Source organism: Erpetoichthys calabaricus (genome assembly GCF_900747795.2).
Source record: "Erpetoichthys calabaricus chromosome 1 unlocalized genomic scaffold, fErpCal1.3 SUPER_1_unloc_24, whole genome shotgun sequence".
NCBI classification, from domain to species: domain Eukaryota; kingdom Metazoa; phylum Chordata; class Cladistia; order Polypteriformes; family Polypteridae; genus Erpetoichthys; species Erpetoichthys calabaricus.
Window position 1 is genome coordinate 129929 of NW_026261590.1, and position 23941 is coordinate 153869.

The 23941-nt window shown below is 40.7% G+C and overlaps 1 protein-coding gene across 6 annotated transcripts in view; it reads left to right on the top strand.

Annotated features, from left to right (window-relative positions):
• The window catches only part of LOC114645172 (NACHT, LRR and PYD domains-containing protein 3-like), a 92798-nt gene that overhangs the window by 12679 nt on the left and 56178 nt on the right, over positions 1 to 23941 (top strand). For all 6 annotated transcript variants that reach the window (XM_051921786.1, XM_051921787.1, XM_051921790.1 and 3 more), the window contains exons 2-5: positions 11928 to 12098; positions 21360 to 21526; positions 21727 to 21901; positions 22769 to 22834. In XM_051921786.1, coding sequence (XP_051777746.1) covers positions 12014 to 12098; positions 21360 to 21526; positions 21727 to 21901; positions 22769 to 22834 — 493 coding nt within the window. In that variant the 5' untranslated portion in view covers positions 11928 to 12013. The remainder of the gene's footprint in view (positions 1 to 11927; positions 12099 to 21359; positions 21527 to 21726; positions 21902 to 22768; positions 22835 to 23941) is intronic.

Below are 23941 nucleotides of genomic sequence, written 5' to 3' on the forward strand. Positions count from 1 at the left end.
CAATAAACCTTTACACTGTGCCAGACACTTTGTTGTTTGCTTTCTATTTGCATCATCTACACCTTCACACTATTCTATATCTCATTCATACATCGCGCTCTTTCTCATTCCCAACACCAGGGGTTGGCGAGCGAAGCGAGCAGGGGGCAGAGCCCCCTAGTGTGGATCTAAGAAAGAAAGGGTGACCACACAGGAATAGTAGCACTGCTTTGACGCTGGGTGCCGCCAGTCTGCAAAAACAAGCGGAGAAATTGCGTATGCCAGGGTATGAGGTACCGTGGAAATGTGCGTGGCTTTACGCCATGTTTAGGTGTTATACATTGCGATTTGAGTGTGGAAACGTTCAGGCCCCAGGACAGAAAGAAAATACAAATAAGGATGTCAGCAAGATGTCAGGGGTATCATGGGAAGTAGGGTGACACGGTGCGGACATCAAAGTTAGAAATGCATGCTGTTAGTGGATGAAAACACATGAAGGATGGCAGATGCTTAAGTAGAGAGATTTGGTAACAAGAGATTTGAAAGTGTTGGTCTGAGAGCATAGGATGCTGTGGTCAGGAACAATGGAAAGCAGGATCTACATGGCCAACTGTTAACACCTGAGCAATGGTTTCAAGTAAAACAAAAAATTTGCATTGCATACTTTTATTATGTAGCTGTGATAAAATAAGGACAACACAGTTAAAAAGATGACCTGAGTGGAGATGCTGGGCAATTTTATCTGAAAAGAAATCATTGAAGTTGGGGTCTGCAAAGTAGGATGAAGTTTCATGAATTGTCATCTTTTGTAAAGGTTTGGTTTATCACATCCACACAAACAGTGCAAGAAGGAAATGCTTACTATGAATCTGAGGCTCCATCCATGTAACTGTTTCTACTAAAGCACTGATGACTTAGGAATTCTGAAATCCCCCATAAGTGTGGCACAGATAGACAAGGTGCTGTGTAGTGAAGTTCTCTTTGTTGTAGGCCACCACACTATTTAGTTAAACTGGTGTTCATTGTGCTCACTGGCTGACTACAGCAGTGCTTGAAGGGCCTAGCAGTCCATTTTATTTATTTATTTGTTTTCTTAGACCCACTATAGCCCATTGTGGCACTTCTCTGTGATTTTGGGCTATACAAAAATAAATTATATTGTATTGTATTGTACTTAATCTGGATAGAATTCTGATAAGTCAGACCCCATGTGTCTTTGATATGTGATAATGAAGCCCCTCTTGAACACATCTAAAGCCAGAAGTCTGTATAACCATCAGCATCAAGTGACTCCGTGAGAACCCTAACTACAAAAAGGACTATTTCATTTATGTTAGGTAGAATGCCCAAAGGGGACTGGGCGGTCTTGTGGCCTGGAACCCCTACAGATTTTATTTTTTTCTCCAGCCTTCTGGAGTTTTTTTTTGTTTTTTCTGTCCACCCTGGCCATCGGACCTTACTCCTTTCTATGTTAACTAATGTTGTCTTATTTTAATTTCTTATTTGTCTTTTATTCTTCTTTTCTTCGTTATGTAAAGCACTTTGAGCTACTTTTTGTATGAAAATGTGCTATATAAATAAATGTTGTTGTTGTTGTTGTTGTACAGTGTGCTTTCTGTGTTAAAGAATTACAAGCTGATAGCTTTGTCACAGACTCCTGAAGAGGCCCATAATAATCACAGTACCTGAGAAGTCCCTGCTTGTAACTTGAGATCCAGCCGTGTGTTTCCTGTAAATCCCATTTTTCTGATCTTATCTGAGTGCAGTTCTGTCAGATCACGGCTGTTACAGGCCCTGCACCAATTCATCACTCATTGTACTTCAAGGCAGGCAGTTTCTAGTTGTTATTGGTCTTGTTTGGTCTTTACACAAATACCCGTAAACTTCCATCAAACATGCTGTATGGTCCTAAAGTCAATATCGGTTTTGTTTCTTTTTTTATTTCATGTCACTTGTAAACTTACCATTTTAGTTTAAAGAAATCTCGCCAGTTCATTATTTTCAAAACCCACTTTAGCAGTTCTTTATGAGTGATGTGTAGGGAGCCCCCATTCTGAGAGCAAATACAGACAGATTTCATTAGCATCCATTAAATAAGATGGCATTGATGTAAAGGCCACAAGCAGTGCCTGACTCAGGACCAGACAAGCTCTCTGACCGTTCAACGTTCTTTTGTACTAACATCAAACCTGAATCAGTCTTAGTTAAAAATAACTTATATAGGACAGGTAATTGTTCTCAAAATAAAAGATCATTTAAATAATAAAACAAGAGGCCGGTAATGAAAATCTTGGTGGCTCTGAGGCTAAGGATCCACACTGGCATCTGGAAGGTTGCTGGTTCAAATCCCGCTACTGCCAGAAGGAATCCTACTCTGTTGGGCCCTTGAGCAAGACCCTTAACCTGCAATGGCTGTCCCTGCACTCTGACCTCAAAAGGTCATATGAAAAGACAATTTCCCTTGGGGGATTAATACAAGATACCAAATAGGTCAGCATCTGTGTATAGAGACCTCTGGTGTGGTGCTCTGCAACTTCTCGCCCACTCAGGTCTGTCAGTGAACAGCATCTGGTGATGCCACCTCTGTATGGCATCAAATCTCAATCCAGACTATTTTCCTACTCTATCTTACTTTTTACCCTATGTAGTTCCTAGTTGGTGGAACGAGGTGCAAATCTTCATCCGTCCTGCTGAATCCCTCCATGTATTTAAGAAGCAATTGAAGTCCCATCTGTGCTGTGAATATTTGTTTAATGGATTGGGAAAAAAACAACTATGCTCTGTCATCTTTTATTTTGATGATTAACTTATAGTTTAAGTTTAATTACTTTATTGATTATAATCGATGATTGTAAATTATTAGGCATTACATCTTTGCACTTGTGGCAATCATCTTTTGTTCCCTGTCCTACTATACTTGCTGAACAAACAGGCCCAAGGCTAATGTTACGCGATTATGTTTACCTCTGTTGTAAATCACTTTGGATAAAAGTGTATGCCAAGCAAATAAATGTTAATGTAAGTACCAAAATAAATTAATAATAAATATATAAAGAAATAAATAAGCTGTTGAACTGGCAAAGCTTTCCTGTAGTCCTGGCATTGATGTTATGGGCACCTCCATATTTGAAGGTGTGGAGCTGCAGGTGCCTCTTGTCTAAACTTTAAGCCAAATAACAGAAAAAACAAGAAGAACAAGCGACTCTTTAGTGTTATTACTTCAGGAGTCTCCCATAACATAGCAGCAAATGTTTGACTTCCACTGCACATAACAGAAAAACTGTCCAAAAGTACGACGTGAAGGAAAGTGGATGTAAGTTTTACTAATTAAGATAACAAGCTAACCATTAAAAATGACAAAAAGGCTGATTGTGGAGGATATTTACATAAACATATTAGTCAAATACTGCAGTTATGCATAGTGTGCTACACCCAACCATTTCCTTCCCAAGTACAAAAAGAAAATATATTACAAAAGAAAAAAAGAATTACAAAAGAAGCCCTTATCATAATAGACTTGAAATCAAAGATGACAGCTTGGTCAAAGCTAAACTAATTTCCTAAAGAATTGCAGCATCCATGATGTCAACAACAAATAGTTGTAATAATTTGTCAGTTCTTAAATTGCGTGTGGAAATATACCCTTTCAATGTGTAAAATCTCTCAATGTTATTCCATTACAGCCAGTAGAACACTGACAGATGAGCACAATAGGACATCCTCAAACAGCACATATAATCGGTGGTCCAGCTATGCCAGGAAATGCCATCACCAATGACATCCCTCAAAGCTAACCAATGAAATTACTAGAATAGATCAAGAACATGCCAGGTGTCCAAGTGAGGCACTTCATAGGAAAAGGCAGGCTCTGCATTCAGAACTCAGCCTCTTGACAACAAAAGAAACAGAACAACTCATTTTTAAATCAAGACATCACTACTATGAACATGGAAAGAAAGCTAATAAGCTCTTAGCTCAACAAATCCACAAGCAGGAAGTTCGCAATGCAATCCCAGCAATCACCAAAGCGAGACAAAATCATTGACCATAAAAATAATGCACACATTTACAGACTACTTTAAGTCCTTATATTCTACTGAGTTTAAAGAAGACAAGGCACAACCTAATGCTTTTGTGGATGCATTACAGATGCCACAACTAGCTACTCTCAGTGCAGAGGAATTGGATAAACTTCTGGCACTATCAGAATTACTAGATGCTATAAAGTCACTGCAGAGTGGGAAAGCAGCTGGCCCTGATAGCTACCCTGACGAATTTTATAAAAAATTCTTAACTCAGCTAGCTCCCTTTTTATTAGCAACATTTACAGATGCTAGAGACAAAAAAATTCTACCTCAAACTTTTTGCCAAGCATTAATTACCATATTTCCTAAACAAAATATGGACTTATTACAATGTGCATCATACAGACCAATTTCACTTCTGAATAATGATGTTAAGATACTCTCCAAAGTCCTAGCTAGAAGGATCGAGAAGGTGCTTCCTTCAGTAATATCACAAGACCAAACTGGATTTATTAAAGGCTGACACTTCGCTTCCAATCTTTGACGCCTGTTTAATGTAATATATTCACCCACAAAGTCAAACACCCCAGAGATATTATTATCGTTGGATGCAGAAAAAACATTTGATATGGTTGAATGAAACTACCTTTTCACTACATTGGAGAAATTTCAGTTTGGCCCGAACATTTGTACATGGATCAAACTACCGTACACCAATCCAGAAGCTTCCATTTGTATTAACAACATTAATTCAGAATACTTCAAACTAGAACGTGGTACCAGATAAGGATGCCCCTTGTCACCAATGCGTTTTGCAATCACCATTGAGCCACTGGCAGTTCACTGTCAAAATGCTTATGAGGTAAAGGGAATTATCAGAGAAGGACTTGAACAGAAAATTTCTTTATATGCAGATGATATGGTACTGTATATATCAGATCCACAAAAATTCTGTGCCTACAGTCCTGACAGCACTAACAGAATTTCAAAAGATTTCAGGTCTCAGAATTAATTTGACTAAAAGTGTGCTCTTTCCAGTGAATTCTCAATCACACAATATTAGATTGAAGACCTTCCCTTTTATCATCACAGATCAGTTTAAATGCCTAGGGATAAACATCACAAGTAAACATAAAGCTCTTTATCAACAAAATGTTTCCATCTGTATGGAAAAAATTAAGCAAGACTTCTATAGATGGACCACCTTTCATTTCACTTTAACTGGAAGGATTAACATTGTCAAGATGAATATCCTTCCTAAGCTTCTTTTTTATTTCAACACATTCAAATATACATCAATAAATCATTTTTTAAGAAATCTGATTCAACCATAACCACATTTATTTGGAATTCTAAACATCCACGAATCCAAAGGGTGACCCTACAAAAATCTAAGGCAGAAGGTGGCATTGCCCTACGTAACCTTCAATTTTATTACTGGGCGGTGAATATACAAACTATAAAAACCTGGATATGGACACAAATAGATGAATATACACAGGATTAGTCCACATTAGAATATAAAATCCTGCAGCACTTCATTATATTCTTTGCTTTGTACCCCAATTAGTACAAGTCATCACCAATATAGTAACAAGCCAATTGTGCTTCACTCACTCAGAATATGGAACCAATGTAGGAAGTGCTTTAAGATAAAGAAGCTTTTATCTGCAGGCACCTCTGCACGATAACCACCTTTATCCACCCTCTCAAACATAAGCAGTTTTTAATGTCTGGAAAACATTCAGGATTAAATCACTTAGCGACATGTACATAGACAACATCTTTGCATCCTACGAACAATTACACTCCAAATTTATCTTTCCAGCAACACATTTTCCCTCCCTTTCAAAGATCCAAGAGGACAGTGGGAAAAGGATCTCTCACTCAACATCTCAGAAAAGGAGTGGAAGATAGCAATAAAGAGAATTCACTCAAGCTCCATATGCGCAAAGCATATAATTATTAAACTTAAAATGATATGTCGAGTGCATCTGTCCAAAATGTTTCCAGAGCAAGATCCAACCTGCGAACATTGCAATCAAGTTCAAGCCTCATTGGGTCACATGTTTTTGGCCTGAACCAAATTAACAAAATTTTGGACCAAAATCTTTATAAAGAACTTCATCTGAACACTCTAGACGAGAACAGGCCATTCAGCCCAACAAAGCTCGCCAGTCCTTTTCACTTATTTGTTTCAAAAAAACATCAAGTCGAGTTTTGAAAGACCCTAACGTCTTAGTGTCTACCACACTACTTGGTAGCTTATTCGAATAGTCTATCATTCTTTGTGTAAAGAAAAACTTCTTAATGTTTGTGTGCAAAATTTACCCTTAACAAGTTTCCAACTGTGTCCCCGTGTTTTTGATGAACTCATTTTAAAATAACAGTCTCGATCCACTGCACTAATTCCCTTCATAATTTTAAACACTTCAATCATGTCACCTCTTAATCTTCTTTTGCTTAAACTGTAAAGGCTCAGCTCTTTTAATCTTTCCTCATAATTCAACCCCTGTAGCACTGGAATCAGCCCCGTAGCTCTTCTCTGGACCTTTTCTAGTGCTGCTATGTCCTTTATGTAGCCTGGAGACCAAAACTGCACACAATACTCCAGATGAGACCTCACCAGTGTGTTATAAAGCTTGAGCAGAACCTCCTGTGACTTGTACTCCACACATCAAGGTGCTATATAACCTGACATTCTGTTAGCCTTCTTAATGGCTTCTGAACACTGTCCACTATGACTTCTAAATTCTTTTCATAAGGTGTACTCTTGATTTTCTGACTGCCCATTGTGTATTCAAACCTAACATTTTTACTTCCTGTGTGTAATTCTTTACATTTACTGATATTAAATTTCATCTGGCACAAATCTACCAAAGCCTGTATGCTATCCAAGTCCTTCTGTAATGATATACTCCACTCCACTTGAATGGTTTAGATCCTACCTCTCAGGCCGCACTCAGTTCATACAGCTTAAAATCTTCACATCCCAACCCACCATTGTTACTTCTGGTGTGCCCCAGGGCTCTGTCCTGGGGCCTCTTCTTTTTATTATTTACCTTCTTCCTCTTGGCAATATTTTTCGCAAATATAACATTAATTTTCACTGTTATGCTGTTGACACCCAGCTCTACCTTGCTGGTAAACCCATCTCCTCTTTTCCACCACCCTCGCTTATTGACTGCATTGCTGAAATTAAATCCTGGTTTTCTTCGAATTTTCTTAAATTAAACAGTGACAAAACTGAGGTTCTCCTCATTGGTTCAAAATCATCATTATCCAAAACCAATAATCTTTCTCTTATTATTGATAACTCTGTTGTTTCCCCATCATCTCAGGTCAAGAGTCTGGGTGTCATCCTCGACAGTCCTCTATCTTTCCAATGTCACATTAATAACATCACCCGGTCTGCTTACTTCCACCTACGTAATATTAATCTGACCTTCTTCATGTTGCCATTCCCTCCCGTAACCTTAAATCCTCTTCCTCCATCCATCTGACCGTCCCTCCCACCCGTCTAACCACCATGGGGAGCAGAGCTTTCAGCCGTTCTGCTCCCAAGCTCTGGAATTCATTACCTGCGGATCTCTGAAATATCAAATCATATTCATCCTTCAAATGTAAACTTAAAACACATCTGTTTAAAATGGCTTTTTCTTTTCCCTCATGATTACCGTAGTTTTCTTTGGTTTTAATTTTTAGACTTTCTGATGTTTTAAGTTGTTTATAATTGTCTCTTTTATTTATTTATTTATTTATTGTTTGTTCGGTGTTCTTGAGTTCTCTGAAAGGCGCCTTGTATAAATAAAATGTATTATTATTATTATTATTATTATTATTATTATAGGGCAGCACGGTGGCGCAGTGGGTAGCGCTGCTGCCTCGCAGTTGGGAGACCTGGGGACCTGGGTTCGCTTCCCGGGTCCTCCCTGTGTGGAGTTTGCATGTTCTCCCCGTGTCTGCGTGGGTTTCCTCCGGGCGCTCCAGTTTCCTCCCACAGTCCAAAGACATGCAGGTTAGGTGGATTGGTGATTCTAAATTGGCCTTAGTGTGTGCTTGATGTGTGGGTGTGTTTGTGTGTGTCCTGCGGTGGGTTGGCACCCTGCCCGGGATTGGTTCCTGCCTTGTGCCCTGTGTTGGCTGGGATTGGCTCCAGCAGACCCCCGTGACCCTGTGTTCGGATTCAGAGGGTTGGAAAATGGATGGATGGATTATTATTATATAACGGATTCCAAATTATCTGCTAATCCATTTAATTTTCCTGTGATCCATGTTACACTTACTGGCCTATAGTTGCTTGGATCTGCCCTGTCACCCTTTTTATATAATGATATTTGCCATTTTCCAATCCTTCGGAATCTCTCCAGTGTGCAGTGACTTCTTAAAAATATGTGTCACGGGTTTATATCTGTACTCACTAGCCTCCTTAAGAACACAAGGATAAATATTATCTGGTGATTTGTTTGATTTAAATGCCTTTCAGACAGCTTTGGTGTCACAATCCCTCCTAATCCATTAACAGTTGTGTTTGGTGGGCTCACAGAGGGGCGTTAAGTGGAGAAGAACAAACAAACTGTAATTGTCTTTACTGCACTATTGGCACGTAGACTTATCTTGCTGAACTGAAAGAATCCTAACTCTCCTCTTTTAAGTCAGTGGGTAACTGATGTTTTATATTATTTGAAGCTGGAAAAAATCAAATTCGCACTTAGAGGATCTGTACAAAACTTTTCTACAACATAGCAGGATCCAATCAATGACATTTTAGAATAAGTATTTAAATTGAGGAAGCAGATTCTTCCCCCTTTTTTTCTTCTTTTTCTCTATTTATTAATTTATATATTTACTCATTTTTACTAGCTTAAAGTTTTACTCTACTGCCCTAGCTCTCTTTCTCATAGGAGTTTGATTTGTTTTGAACCAAGTCTTGTAAAACTTGACTTATTTGTATGAAATTTTATTTGTTTTTAAAATCAATAAAATCCCCCAAAAAACAGCTGACTTTGTGGTGGTTTAGTCTCCTGCTCTAACTGCCCTGCCACTGGGTGAGTTTGCTTCTGCCTCTCCATTTTACAGTGAATTATCTGTCCTGTGAGCTCAATGGTTAGTCATCTTCTCTTAATGCTGTTGATACAGTTACACGTCTATATTTCTGATTACGAGATGAATTCAGTGTACAAGATGATTATGTGTTCTGTGGTGCTCGTCTCATTGCTCCTTTCTCTCAGAGTCACATGTTGGTTGTATTTACTTGTCTATGTCACCAAAGATATGTGTAAAGTAGACAGTGCGTGTGTGTCATCTCTATTGGTGGCCAGGGATAGACGACATGGTTGAAGTTCATGTTAAAAAACTGTCAATTCCCTTTTCTACACCTGTGCCATTTCCATCTGAACCCTGAGTAAAACTGTTAATAGATGTTGGGGGTCTATTTGGAACAGCTGTCTGGCATTATAGTTATACACTAACCCTGACTGATTATCATTGCAAGTGGCCAGAAGTTACCTTCACTGTTCCTATTTCCACTCAAAATGTCATACATTTCCTTATCTCAGTCTTATCAGATTCAGAAATCTGCACACTCTTGTGTCAGACAACACCTGTCAATTCACATCTGCAGACTCTGCAGCCTTTCTGTACACAAGTGATATAATATTCATCACATACACATCTCTGTATACCATCTGACTGCAAACAGGGCATTGAAAGTTTGCAATGTGATCTCAAAGGCTTCATTCAGTCTGTTATCTTACAAGCAAATCCCTGGAGACCTGCACTCTCTCAGAATGTCGTCCAATGTACCATTCAACACCACATGCTATTACACCACATGTTTTCCCCTTCATCATAGAAAATACAAATACATCTTAATATCTTTCCTCATCCTCTTCACTGCAAGGCTGATGATCTTCGTTCAAGGGAAAACAAAAACTTACACTGATGTTAGACGTGGAGTGCATATCCGTCATTTCCAAAAAGGGGACAAGGTCCATCACAACCTGGAGAAGTTCAAAAACATATCGGTCCTTGTAATTATCTGCCAACAGATGAGATGAAACATCATTTTCCCAAATATCCAAGTCAGATGCACCTATGGCAAAGAATGATATAATGGACTTACCAGTCAAGCCTTCATTGCCACCTATGCTTGAGGTTCCTTACAAGATACAGTACAAGAGTACACGTTTGGATGTGACAAGAGTCTTCAAGAATAAATGAGGTGAAAAGATTCACCAAGGTACAGTAAGTCCAAGTGCAATGAGCAAATTCAACCATGCAAAGCACTTGTTATCACTCAGAAAGCCAACTCTTAGTAAGACTTGAAAGTCAATGGAGGAACAGGACCAGGGGGCAAACCACAGAGCCCGGGACCTCTTTGCTGAATCTGCTCAGAGCACAAGACGAGATGCTGAATCTGAAGTCATAGTGGATATAGAGAGAAAGTCATGGCTGAATTTACAACCAGCAGCAGATCGTAAATGGGCACAATTGGATGAAGACATATATATTATATTGGATAGCAGCCTGAAAGGAGATGATACCAAAGAAAATTAATGCCATGGTACAGGTTGTGTGTCAGGCATGTGGTGATGCCTTTGGCTTGAAGGAAGGTAAGACAATCGAGCTATCAGCAGGTCCCAGGAGGAGACAGTGAAAGGCTGCATAAGCTAAGGACACTCAAGAAAAAGTGTCAAAAAGCAGATGATGCAGAAAAGGAAGCCCTGAGCCAGCTAAGCTCTAAGGTAGGGCAGAGGAGGAGGATGTTTGGAGCATTCAATGATACAGAAATGATCTGGAAAAAGAAAATAGAGGAGTAGCGACAGAGGAAAGCCTTTTACAAGAACACCTTTCAGTTCATAGACAAACTCCTGGAAAAGCTAAAAAGTGGGAAACTGGTGAGCTGTAAGGAAGAAGTTGTAGACAAGGTAGCAGCAGCACATGGGGAACCCAGCATGGAATGCCCTCTTCGATTACCAATTTTAAACCACACACCCCTTACAGCACAGCAGATTTCACCAATGAAGAAGTAAGGGCAGTAGTGGAAAAAAGCTCAAGCAGGATCTGCACCAGGACTATCGGGCACCATGTATAAGACGTACAAAAACTGTCTACAGGCTCTGAGGAGGATATCTAAGCTGTTGTAGACACTCTGCCAGTGTTCAAGACTGATGTTTCTACTTTTTCTTCCAGAGGGACACTTTGTTCCTAAAGAACTGAATTTGGCAGGATTGACCACTTCCGAGAAATCTCACTGCTAGATGTCAAAGGGAAAATATTCCGGTTCATCATTGCCAAAAGATGAACAACTGCTGGGTCTTCACAGCACATTGTATTGAACATCTATGAATGCCTCAAGGGAGGGACATTTTTGAGGAAGTGAAAAATGAAACCATATTTCTGTTTATGAAGTGAAGTTATTAATAAGGTAATGAAATATCAATTAATGAAAAGTAATCTATCTGATTTTATAATTCCGATTCTAACAGAGGTTGTTACTTTTTCATTTATTGTGATTGACATTGAAAGTGAAGCTTCTCTGTGTAGTTGCAACAGCTTGGTTTCCACCAAAGGTGTTAAGACTGTCATACAATGTGAGGACAACCTCCTGTGACTTCAACCCTGCAGGCTCCCACATCAACTGGAGAAACTTAAAGGGCTCCAGACTGATCAGAGAGGACACGGTCATTAAGTTGACATGTCACAAAAATGTTTTATTGTTTTCTTCCTTGGGGTTCACAACTGGAGTTCAGCTCCTGAGTCTCTTGTTAAGTTTCTAAAAGCTCAGATGTTTGTTGACCTTCACATGGAGATCACGTCCTTTAAGTGTTCAAATGAGTGACACACCTAAGTCTGCCGTTCTCCCTACTCAGCTGTTGTCATTATTTTAATTTTAATGTCCTCTCTGTTTTGTTTCCACAGTCCTAGCCTGCTGAGAGCTCACTTGAACTTTGGTGAAAGGAGCCTTTAGAAGAAACAAACAGTCATTTAAACCACAAAACCTAAAGATGAGTGAAGACGGCTTGTGTAAGAAGTTTGTGTCAATGATCTCCATTAAAGGAAGATCTGAGAAAGACATTGCTGCTCTGTCTGGTGAGTAAAACATGAAGACTTTCTCCTTGAATTTCAAAATCTTCATCCCAAACAGTTTGAAAGACACACACTTTATGCACAAAACCAAATTCCTTGTGTGTGTTATTATTTTTTTTGGCATATTATTTACTTTGTGAATGTTGAGTGTGTGGACTGCTGACTTCTATCACTGTGTGTGGGAATCTTGCTGTTTGTGTTTTAATCTTTGTGAGTTCACATCTGATTGTCACTGAGCAGAGCTTTTACAACTTGTTGAATGTTGTTTAAATGTTCCATATGTGCTGTTAACAGTAAGTTCATGTCATATTAGTGTGCTCTTTTATTATCATCTCTTTTACTTTCTGCTCTTGGTGCTTCTGCAGCGCTCCTTAAAAGACACACATGAAACACCACAACTTTCAGATGAGAGCGACCTTTAAAAACACAGCCATTCACAAAGTAGGCCTCAGTGCGAGCTCAGTGTGACGCCATCAAAGAGGGTCCGGAGTCGGGGGGCTTTGTGCTGCCTCTTTCTACAGGTAATCCACATAAGAAGAGCACAGCATATCAGGCAGGATTACTCAGACATTTTAAAGCACTCTCGTTCAGTTTTCTTTTCACCCGTTCTGTTTATTTTTGTGTTACCTGTCCATCTCTCTTTTCTATAAAATAAGGGGCAACCTTTCTTAATTTACAAATAAAGCAACTGAACTCACTACAAGGAATGCTGCACTGTAACGACTTTAAAGTATTGTTTACTGATCTTTAGGTTATCACAGTTCATTTTGAAGACGTTTATTCAAAGCATCATATAAAAAATATATAAATTGAATTGGAGTGTTTTTCATGAAACTGCTAAAAGTAGGCTACAATTACAGCCATAGCTAAATGAGAAATAAACACAAAAAATAAACACAAAAACACACCTGCTATGAGTGTGGTGGGCTGACTAGTGAGTGTGGAGGGCCCGACTTCAGTCGAGTGTAATGTCTGACATTACATGGTAAGCTAAACTCACTCTCAAAAATGTAACACAGCTGAAATAAAGATTTGTAATTTAAATTCTGAAAGCCTTCATTTGCATAACCTTAGCAAGTCAGGGAGAGTTACAAGACCCTCTCATGATGCCAGTCGTGCAGTTTGACATCCCCAGTGACTCAGTCAGACTGCTCTGAGAGTCACCCTGTTGTAGGCCTGGACTCTTCTTTGTATTTGAAAGAGTTGACAATCAATGAGCTCTCCTCCACAAGTAAAAGGCATACAATGAGACTGCAAGTAAAGAAGGAAAGAGAGATGCTTGTCTTGTGCTTATCACACCAGCAGAGAAGGGAGAAAAGAAAATGAAAGGACTGAGATTACTGCAGAACTTGCCATACTAAACACCAGGCATCACATTATTGGCTTTCAGAATGTGGCACATGTCACTCGCAATGAGAAATTGTGCTAAAATGTATTTGAGTTGTGTATTTTGCAATGTCCTAGTCAAGGTGATAAGTTCAAACAACTGTAGTCGTTAGGTTTGACTTCCCTCCTGACTGCTTGTGTGGTGAGCCCCAGCTTAAGACAAGGACTATTTTGCATATAGTGTGTTTGTGTATGTGTAAATATATATATATATATATATATATATATATATATATATATATATATATATATATATATGTCCAAAATATCTGTGTTTATGTGTGAAAAAGGTATGTGGACCACCGAGGTAATCCCGTATACTTGAAACAGTTGTCAGAAAGCTACATGTATAGTATGGAAATGAGTTATAGTGGCTGCATACCAGTGTTGAAGCAAAGAACTGGAGGGACTCACCTGGATGAACCTTCAGAAAGACACTGTGCAAAACTAGAGTGGTGATGGGGGAGATGGGGGAGATGGGGTCTAGACAGCTAGTAGGTTATGGTCAGATATAAGCACAAGGCGAGTGCTCAAAACCATCTAGTCAACAGAATTATCAATGTCCGGCAGTTCAGAGCACCTTGTAGGATAAGATGTCATCTCTGATACCTGGCACCTTCAGCAGGACTGAAGACCCAGAGTGGGTCTCCTTTAACTGAACTACCAGAAAGAAGAGAAGAGTAATAACTGACAGACATACAATAACCTGTTCAGCTCTGTTACCATCCCAACAATGAAGGAGGAGACCACCCTGAGCAGATGGGTAAGCTCCTGGCCAAACTAAGAGTGAATCCAATTGTCATTGTCACAAAAATGTTCAGTGGGTCTTGCATGTACTTCAAAATAAGCAATAATAGGTTAACAGAAGGTGAACGCTTTGGTTTGGAGGAAATTTTCAGAGTAGGAATAATTGAAAAGACCCACCGGTTCAGCTGTCCTGAATCCCCCCGTACACTACAGAAGGCAGTTGACAAAGGTCCAAGGGGGTTAGGTTAAGAAAGTCATTGATGGTCATGATGAAGATGACTGTAGGACAAACTAGGATGTTATTCACCTTTAAAGGATAATTTCAATATTTTTCAAGTCAAATTTATTTCTTCACAGTCATTGTGTATCTTAGTTTGCCACATGAAATTTCACTCTAAAGTGAATCATATTTAATAAACCTTAATAAATACGTAGCATGTTCTTGCCTTTTATAATGGAGGTGAAGAGTACTGGTGTCCTAAAGTGAAAAAAAGCCCTAAAACTTACTGAATACATCCACATTGAAGTGGCAAAGGTTTCAGATTAAACAAACGTGACTTTTCCATTTCTGAAGAATGATCGTCACAACACCCAACTATAGCCCTTTGGGGGTGCCTTGACAGTATGGGGTACTGGGCCCACTGTTGTGGGCTATTCTGTCCTTGTGCAATTGGAGTGACACCTTGGTCTGCATTGTCGACAGTAAATCAGACTCAATCCTGGTGTGTGTGACTCCCCCAGGGCTGCCATTTGTCACTGAATTTAGTTCATAATTTTTATGGGCAGAATTTCTAGGTTCAGTCAAGGAGAGAATGGTGTTCAGTTCGATGACCTCAGGATCACATCTCTGTTTTTTCAAGATGATGTGGTCCTGCTGGCTTCATCGTGATGTGGGGTTGCTTGCAGTCAAGTGTGAAGCGGTCAGGATGAGGATCAGCGCCTCCAAGTCTGAGGTCATGATTCTGAGCTGGAACAGGGTGGAGTGCCGTCTCCAGTAGGGGATGAGGTGCTGCCTCATGTGGAGGAGTTTAAGTATCTCAGGTTCTTGTTCACAAATGAGGAAAGAAGTAAGCAGGAGATTGACAGGTGGATCAGAGTGGTGTCTGCAGTTATGTAGATGTGGTACCGGTGAGTCATATTGACGAGAGATGTGAAAAGCAGAGCTCTCAGGAAACTGGTGGATCTACATTCCTGTCATTATCTCTGGTCACAAGCTTTACATAGTGAATGAAAGAACTAGACTGTGGATACAAATGGCAGAAGTTATTTTCTTTTGCAGAGTGTCTGGGCTCAGCTATAGAGAGAGGGTGAAGACATTTAGGAGGATCTCATAGTAGAACTGCTGTTCCTCCACATTCAAAAGAGCAGGTTGTGATGGTTCAGATATCTGATTAGGACACCTTCTGGACACCTCTTTGGGAAGCTCTTTCAGGCATGCCCAACCACGAGGACACCTCAGAAACCCAGGACATGCTGGAAAGATTATATCTCTCAGCTGACCCGGGAACCTCACAGTGTCCTGGAAGATTTGAACGGAACAGAAAAGAGATGTTTCAGCATTTTTGCCTAGACTACTGTTCCCTTGACTTAGACCTAGATAAGTGGCAGAAAATGGATGGACGAATGGACAACAAAAGCATACTGGAAATAACATTTTTATTATTAGAGATTCCTGGTACTGTTCTGTCAAAGCAGGGATACATTTCTTGCTCAGGTAGCAGCGGTGGCCCACCCTCCTGCAATTACAACCCCAACAACCCCCAAGTTCTTGCTCCCTCCACGTCCCACTTGTGTTCTACTTGTTTTCTTGCAGTTCTGTTTCTTCTGTGGTTATGTTCTACCATGGCTTTGAATAACACACAGATGTCCACTAAAATTATATTTTTTTTCCTAATTTCCTTTTTTTTTCCTAAACTGTGCTTACTTCTTTGCTCATTACATTCTATGTTGTTATTTTCCATAGCTAGCAGATTGAGATTCTCAGTGGGCTGCATAATGAAAACTGGGTTGTGTGCTCAGCCCGCTCCTCTACACCCTCTACACATATGACTATGTCCCCATTCACCACAGCAACAAGATCATAAAGTTTGCTGATGACACAACGGTGGTCGGGCTCATCTCTGGCAGGGAGGGTGAGCTGGCATACAGGGACGAGGTCGAGTGGCTGTCAGAGTGGTGCAAATTCAATAATCTGCTCCTCAACACCACAAAAACGAAGGAGCTTGTTATTGACATTTAAAAAAACAAAACTGACATCCAGCCACTCATCATTGGCGGTGCCTGTGTGGAGAGGGTAATGATGTTCAGGTTTCTGGGCTTTGAGCTGGAGGTTGACCTGACCTGGTGTGCCAACACCAAGGAGCTGCTGAAGAAGACGCAGCAGAGACTGTATTTTGTGAGAATCCTCAGAAAGAACCATCTCCCCAAAAATCTGCTCCTTTCCTTTTATCAGTGTTCCATCGTGAGTGTGTTCATGTGCGGACTGTGTGTGTGGTACGGCAGCTGCACTTCCTCAGAAAGGAAAGCGCCCCGCAGGGATGTCAGGACAGCAGAGAGAACAATTGGCTGTACCCTCCCCACTCTGGAACAAATCTACACCTCCCGATGATGCAAAAAAGCAATAGACATTTTACAGGATTCATCACATCCTGGTCATTGCCTCTTCCGGCTTTTGCCATCGGGCAAGAGATATAGAGCAATGAAAAGAGAAACCGCCTTAAAAACAGCTTTTATCCAAAAGCAATCATAGCCCTGAACTCAAATTAAACTGCTCCGTATCATTCTCTAAATGTGCAATATAGACCTTAAGTCAACCAGTGCAATTTGTACATTTAACAAGTGCAATTTGTATATATTTGTAATGCACTCATTACTATTCTTTTGTTGTTTTTTAATTTTTATGCCTCACACTGAGTTGACACCAACTTCAATTTTGTTGTTCCTTTGTAAAAGTGACAATGACAATAAAGATTTATCTTATCTTACATAAGACTTTCCAACCCACTGAATCTGAACACAGGGTCCCGGGGGTCTGCTGGAGCCAATCCCAGGGCAGGGAACCAATCCCAGGCAGGGCACCTACCCACCATTGGACACACACACAGCGGCCAATTTAGAATCGCCAATCAACCTAACCTGCATGTCTTTGGGAGGAAACCCACGCAGACACAGGGAGAACATGCAAACTCCACACAGGGAGGACCTGGGAAGCAAACCCAGATCTCCTAACTGCAAGGCAGCAGCACTACCACTGTGCCACCGTGCCACCCATCGTATTTTATACACATAACAATACATTTGAACTGAACTCATTGAATTGAATTTCGTTTAAAATAAATCAATATATTCCTGAAAGAGCGAAGCTCCATGCATATTACATCACTGTGATCTGTTAAGATGTGTTTTCTTTTTGCCTCTGGTTATTTTTGGTATTATATATATATATATATATATATATATATATATATATATATATATATATATATATAAAGCTCAGGAATAAAAACTACTTATATGTGATTCATTTTCTCCCTTTGTGGATCTCCAGCTGCAAATATATATATATCCTCTTTAATAAAACCCCTGTGTGTGTCCAGTGTCCGTGTGTGTGTGTCTTCTGGTGAAGTGCGCATGCACGGGGCATGGTGCGATGCTTCAAAGCAGATGCTCCAAAGTCTGCCTGACGCGTCACACAAGACAAAGAGGGCGGGACCTATAAAATATCACGTGGCAGATCCAATCAGATTTCGGTAAATGAGGTAAGACCTAAAACATAACGCACGAAAAATCCAATCGGGTACTGAGACGCGGAGACCAGCTTCCCCATTGTTGTGCAAGTGTTCACTCTGAGGATGTCAGATTTGCAATTAAGAAGCTTGGCCCGGTCAAGTGTAAAGTACAAGTAGATTTATTTTCACGCACATTACATCAGTTGCTGGTGAAAATCTACTGATTGTGCACTGTTGTGACAGATAATTAAACGCATATTACGGGCAGCAAAGCCAGTATTACTGTCAGAAAATTACAGGCATTTTATGGAAAAAATTTAATGAAGTAAAAGGTCCCTTGCCATTTAATATAGACTGTTCCTACTAATGTTTATGGACTACTGTTCTAATGTCTAGTATATATATATATATATATTCATGGCATTCGTAGTCTGTGTCACAATCTGATTGTATGGGTGGTTACCTACCAGGTAACGCTTGTGGTTGGCCAGCAAGTCTGCTAACATCCGCATTACAATCAGATTGTGACACAGACTACGAATGCCGTGAATGTAATTACCCCGATCTACATGCTGTCAAATAAACGAACCACACGCCGTGGTGCAACGTTAGGGGCTTTGCCTCTAGCGCTGAAGTCCGAGGTTCGATTCCCGAGAGGGAGTGCAGTGGAGTGTGTACACCTGATGGGCCCAGAATGAGGGCGAAACACGTGTCGCGTACTCTTTGCATTATTTGACAGTATATATATAGATATAGATATATATACAGTGCATCCGGAAAGTATTCACAGCACATCACTTTTTCCACATTTTGTTATGTTACAGCCTTATTCCAAAATGGACTAAATTCATTTTTTTTCCTCAGAATTCTACACACAACACCCCATAATGACAGCGTGAACAAACTTTACTTGAGGTTTTTGCAAATTTATTAAAAATAAAAAAATTGAGAAAGCACATGTACATAAGTATTCACAGCCTTTGCTGTGAAGCTCCAAATTGAGCTCAGGTTCTTCCTGTTTCCCCTGATCATCCTTGAGATGTTTCTGCAGCTTCATTGGAGTCCACCTGTGGTAAATTCAGTTGACTGGACATGATTTGGAAAGGCACACACCTGTCTATATAAGGTCCCACAGTTGACAGTTCATGTCAGAGCACAAACCAAGCATGAAGTCAAAGGAATTGTCTGTAGACCTCCGAGACAGGATTGTCTCGAGGCACAAATCTGGGCAAGGTTACAGAAAAATTTCTGCTGCTTTGAAGATCCCAATGAGCACAGTGGCCTCCATTATCCGTAAGTGGAAGAAATTCGAAACCACCAGGACTCTTCCTAGAGCTGTCCGGCCATCTAAACTGAGCGATCGGGGGAGAAGGGCCTTAGTCAGGACATCTACATGATGAATCTGAAAACACGAGAGAGAGAGAGACAGAGACCCCATTTGACTCCTGAACACCTTTACCTTTAAATGCTCTTCTGGTTTATTACTAATGTAAATGTACAGCTAAGTAAATTTGTACCAGTAAAAGGCAAGCGAGGCAGGCTTGTTAGTGCCCTTTATTCCCTCATTTGCAGGATTCATTAAGCAACTGTTCAGACAACAATAAGGTGACTTTAAAAATCACCTGATATACAAAAGAGGCACCAAACTTATTATGAAAATTATCCACAAAAGCCAACTCTGCCAATTGGGCCTCATCTTCACCATTGCTGTGTGTGCATTTTAATTGGCTGATAGAAGACGTGAAAAATAGGACGCCAAGCAGATTGGATGCATCAACATCACATGACATTGAATTGCCACTCACCTCACTCTTCAAACTTGGGAAAGCCGACCAGCAGAACCTCAGTAATTGGATATAAACTGACAGGCAGATCCTGTGGAAGTCAATATTTCAGTTTATTTTGTCTGTTGCTCTTCACGGACTGCAGGCTTAGAGTGCTGTAACAAGTTCACAGGTTAAACACAATTACAAACTTCACAAAATCATAATGCACACACATACACTGATAAAAGTGTTGGGGCGTTAAAGTTGGGAAAAAACAACATTTACTGCTGGAGCAGAAGTTGGTTGTGATGTGCACCAGTAGCTCCACTCCACTGTAGGACACATTGGCATTGTCCCATTTGGCTTGGCATTCTGTGGCACACAAGGCCTGATAATTCATCAGAATAAGAAGAGGAGCAGAAAGCCGACTGCACTACCACCACCTGAACAGTAAAATGAAGGGCAAAACTGTAGCTCTACTAACATTGTAGTCATTTGAGTCATCTGAGAATGAAGACATAATTTAAGGATGAACTGACATGTCTGTGGAGACGCCTTCACACAATAAAGGAACCCAAAAGGACATTCATGTTTTAGGCTTGAAACCCAACTTGAACTCTGGTTAAATCTGATGAGAAAATAAATCACTGGACCTGTAACTGGAAGGGACCTTTGATTCAATTTGATCACCAGAGGATAGCGCTGCTGCCTCGCAGTTGGGAGATCTGGGGACCTGGGTTCACTTCCCGGGTCCTCCCTGCGTGGAGTTTGCATGTTCTCCCCGTGTCTGCGTGGGTTTCCTCCGGGCGCTCCGGTTTCCTCCCACAGTCCAAAGACATGCAGGTTAGGTGGATTGGTGATTCTAAATTGGCCCTAGTGTGTGCTTGGTGTGTGGGTGTGTGTGTGTGTTCCCTGTGGTGGGATGGCGCCCAGCCTGGGGATTGTTCCTGCCTTGTGCCCTGTGTTGGCTGGGATTGGCTCCAGCAGACCCCCGTGACCCTGTGTTCGGATTCAGCGGGTTGGAAAATGGATGAATGGAACTCTCACTAAATTTGATGAGCAAATAAAGCACCAGATCTGTAACTGGAAAGGACCTTTCATTCAATTTGATCGCCACAGGCTGCTGTTTCCTTTAAAGTCAGGTATGGACATTTCTTTTGGAGCTGGAAGCTGACCACACTATGGTGACTGAGACAGCTGTGATCTTTGAGCCTTGGAGATCAGAGCTCATTCAGTGTGTCAAAGATCCACTCCGCCTAACCTGAGCTTTGTGGTCAGTGATTGAGCATCTTGTTAATCATCATGTTGATGTGGTGGTCCTCTCTTGAAGTGATATTACTGACCGAGCAAACCATACTGGCTATCACAGAGTTTTAGAACATGTAAAGGACGTCACTACTCATATTAAAGGATCAGAGTCTCTTCTGAAAAAATGTTTTCTCTGCCCTTTCTTATACACAGCAGCTCCACTGTGTTATGAGACCAGTCCAGCCTGTCATTGATGTTATTCTCTCATATTTACTGTGTGAATAGATAAGGCCACTAGTTAGAGGTGGTCATGTCAGACTAAATTCTCATCCCTGAGCCTCCATCACACCTACATCGCTGAATTTTCTTCTTTTTTCTTTCCATTTCAGGTTTAACACACAAGTTTCCTAAAGTAATCCAAACCTTCTCTCATGAGGATCTCCTCAAGATCACTGAGTTCTACAAGCCCCACCTGGCTTATGTGATTGAATACGACATCAGGAGTATCCTGCAGAACCTGGCCACCAAGAACATCCTCACCAACGATGAGGCCAAGGTAAGCAGGTCTCCCTGTCAGCACGAGGCACAGACAGTTGAGCAGAAATGGTGAGTTCAGAAGTATCATCTGAGACTGTCTGACCCTCCATAGCAGGTCTTTTTGTTATTGTGAGGTCATCAGACCCTACTGACCAATCTGTTCTGCTCCCCCAGTGGTCTTTTTTAAACTAGCCCCCTGGTCCCCCACTTGTCTTTCAGAGATTCAAAGCCAAAGAAGAAAGAGAGGGGAGAGCAGGTGTGGAGTCCTTCATCAGTGACATAATGAAGATGGACAGTGTGGTACTGGTGAGCCTGTGGGAGGCGCTGGCTGAAGAACTTGTGAGATTTCCATCACCAAACATGACAAGAATATTGAAGGAGGTGACAGAGGGCGGTGAGTTAATGGAGTTTTGTGTGACAAGGAAACACTGAATGTGTAAAAATCACAAACAGAAACAGAGTGAGAGACACAAACCACAACCTTACTGTCTGTAGGCCACTGGACACACAACTGTCAGGTCCGTCACTTACACCGAGACGTCTGCTTGATGGCCCTCAATGCCAACTCTTCCTCCAGTTCCTCTGATTTTCTCTTTCAGGTTTTTATTAAAGTCTTTAAAGGGGTTAGTGGTCCCACGATACTATTTAGTAACTGGTGTGCTATTATCACCTATGTGCCACCTGTCATGACCGCACATTTGACTTGCATTTCTACCCTTCTACACTTTATAAGCCTACACCTACAGCCCTCCAGGATGATCAGTAATAATATTTTCTTTTTCTTTACTTTAACAGGAAGTCACAGATTCTGTTGTTTTCTGACATCACCATGTTGGTGTGTGTAACTATCAGCTTTAGATGCCCCCAGATGCCCAAACTCATGCTCATCCATGTTTGTATTTTCAGAAGTTTCCCCCTCAAATCCCCATGAAGCTTGTTGTTCCCCTGAGGTCTCAGTAAAGAGTCCCTGCTCTCCACTTTGCCTCCTGCTCTCCTCAGCACGATAAACACACAATATGTCTGCTGTTCCTAATACTGTCTGGTGTGTCATTGTCTTGGTTTTATTTCCTTTACAGTTAATTTCAGACTCCCAATATGGACACACATTGATGGTTTGTCCTTTACTTTTAAACGTTAAGTCTTCATTGTGCACCTTTGTTTTTGATATTTTTCTGGTTGTATACCTCACTGTGTATTTCTGTATACTTTTGTTAATCTTCCTCTTTACTGCTGTAACTGACTCTTTTTGTTATCTCACCAGGACCAGACCACTTGATGAACATTCAGGCCAGTCTCCTGCCCACTCCCATTGATGCTCGTATTAAAGGTAAGCCACTGGTCTTGTGTCTCCAGTCGTTAGCTCCTCCAGGACTCTGCTCCTCAGTTAGAACATCAGAACAGTTGTGACAAGATCAGGCCATTCATCTCAATAAGCTCACTAATCTTATTCTCTTAATATTTTCCAAAATAACATTGTCAGATTTTGAGGGTCCTAAAGTCCTACTCTCCACCACACTTTTTCCTTGTGTCTGTTGTTCTCTTTCTGGAGAAAAACGTTAACATCTGTGTGATATTTACCCTTATCAAGTTTCCATCTAATATAATAAAATGCATCCACCATATAAATTACTTTCATAACGTTAATAACTTAATTTATGACATCTTCATCTGCCTCTGTTTAGGCTGAAAATGTTCAACTCCTTCAATCTGTCCTCAAAGTGCAGACCTCTCAGTTCTGAATCAGCCTTGTTGATCTTCTCTGGACTTTCTGTACCGCTATAACAGACTTTATGTGCCTGAAGATTAAAACTGCACACAACACTCCAGATGAGGCCTCACCAGAGTGTCAAAAAGCTTTAGTATAACCTAACGTGACTTGTACTCCACATGGGGGAGCTATATGCCCTGGCATCCTGCTTGACTTATTCATGGCTTCTGTCCACTGTCTTGATGTAAGTGATGAGCGTTTCACTACAATTCCCAGGCCTTTCTTCTTTCAAGTTTCAGACCTCTGATTCTGTATTTTAATCTAAAATGTTTACTTCCTACATGTAATACTAAGGTTCCTCACCCCACATCTCTTTGTTTCTTGTGTTTGAGTCAATTCACTGACAGACTGTGCCCTTTATTCACACTCCTTTTTCATCTCTCTAGTCATCTGCTTCTGTTCCTTCCTCATACAACTTCACCTCACTAGTGAGACACAATCTCCTCATCCAAACCCATGGTGACTGGTCACTGTCACTCCTGTTCCTCACATGTGCTGCTGTGATTCAGTGATCCCGAGGACTTCAGTTGCTCTTACTACATACATCATGAAGATCTCTGAGAGGCTGGTCCTCAAACTGCTCTAACCTCTGATTTCAGAACATCTCGATCACCTGCAGTTTGCTTATCAGACACATATAAATGTTGAGGAAGCTCTGATCTGTAT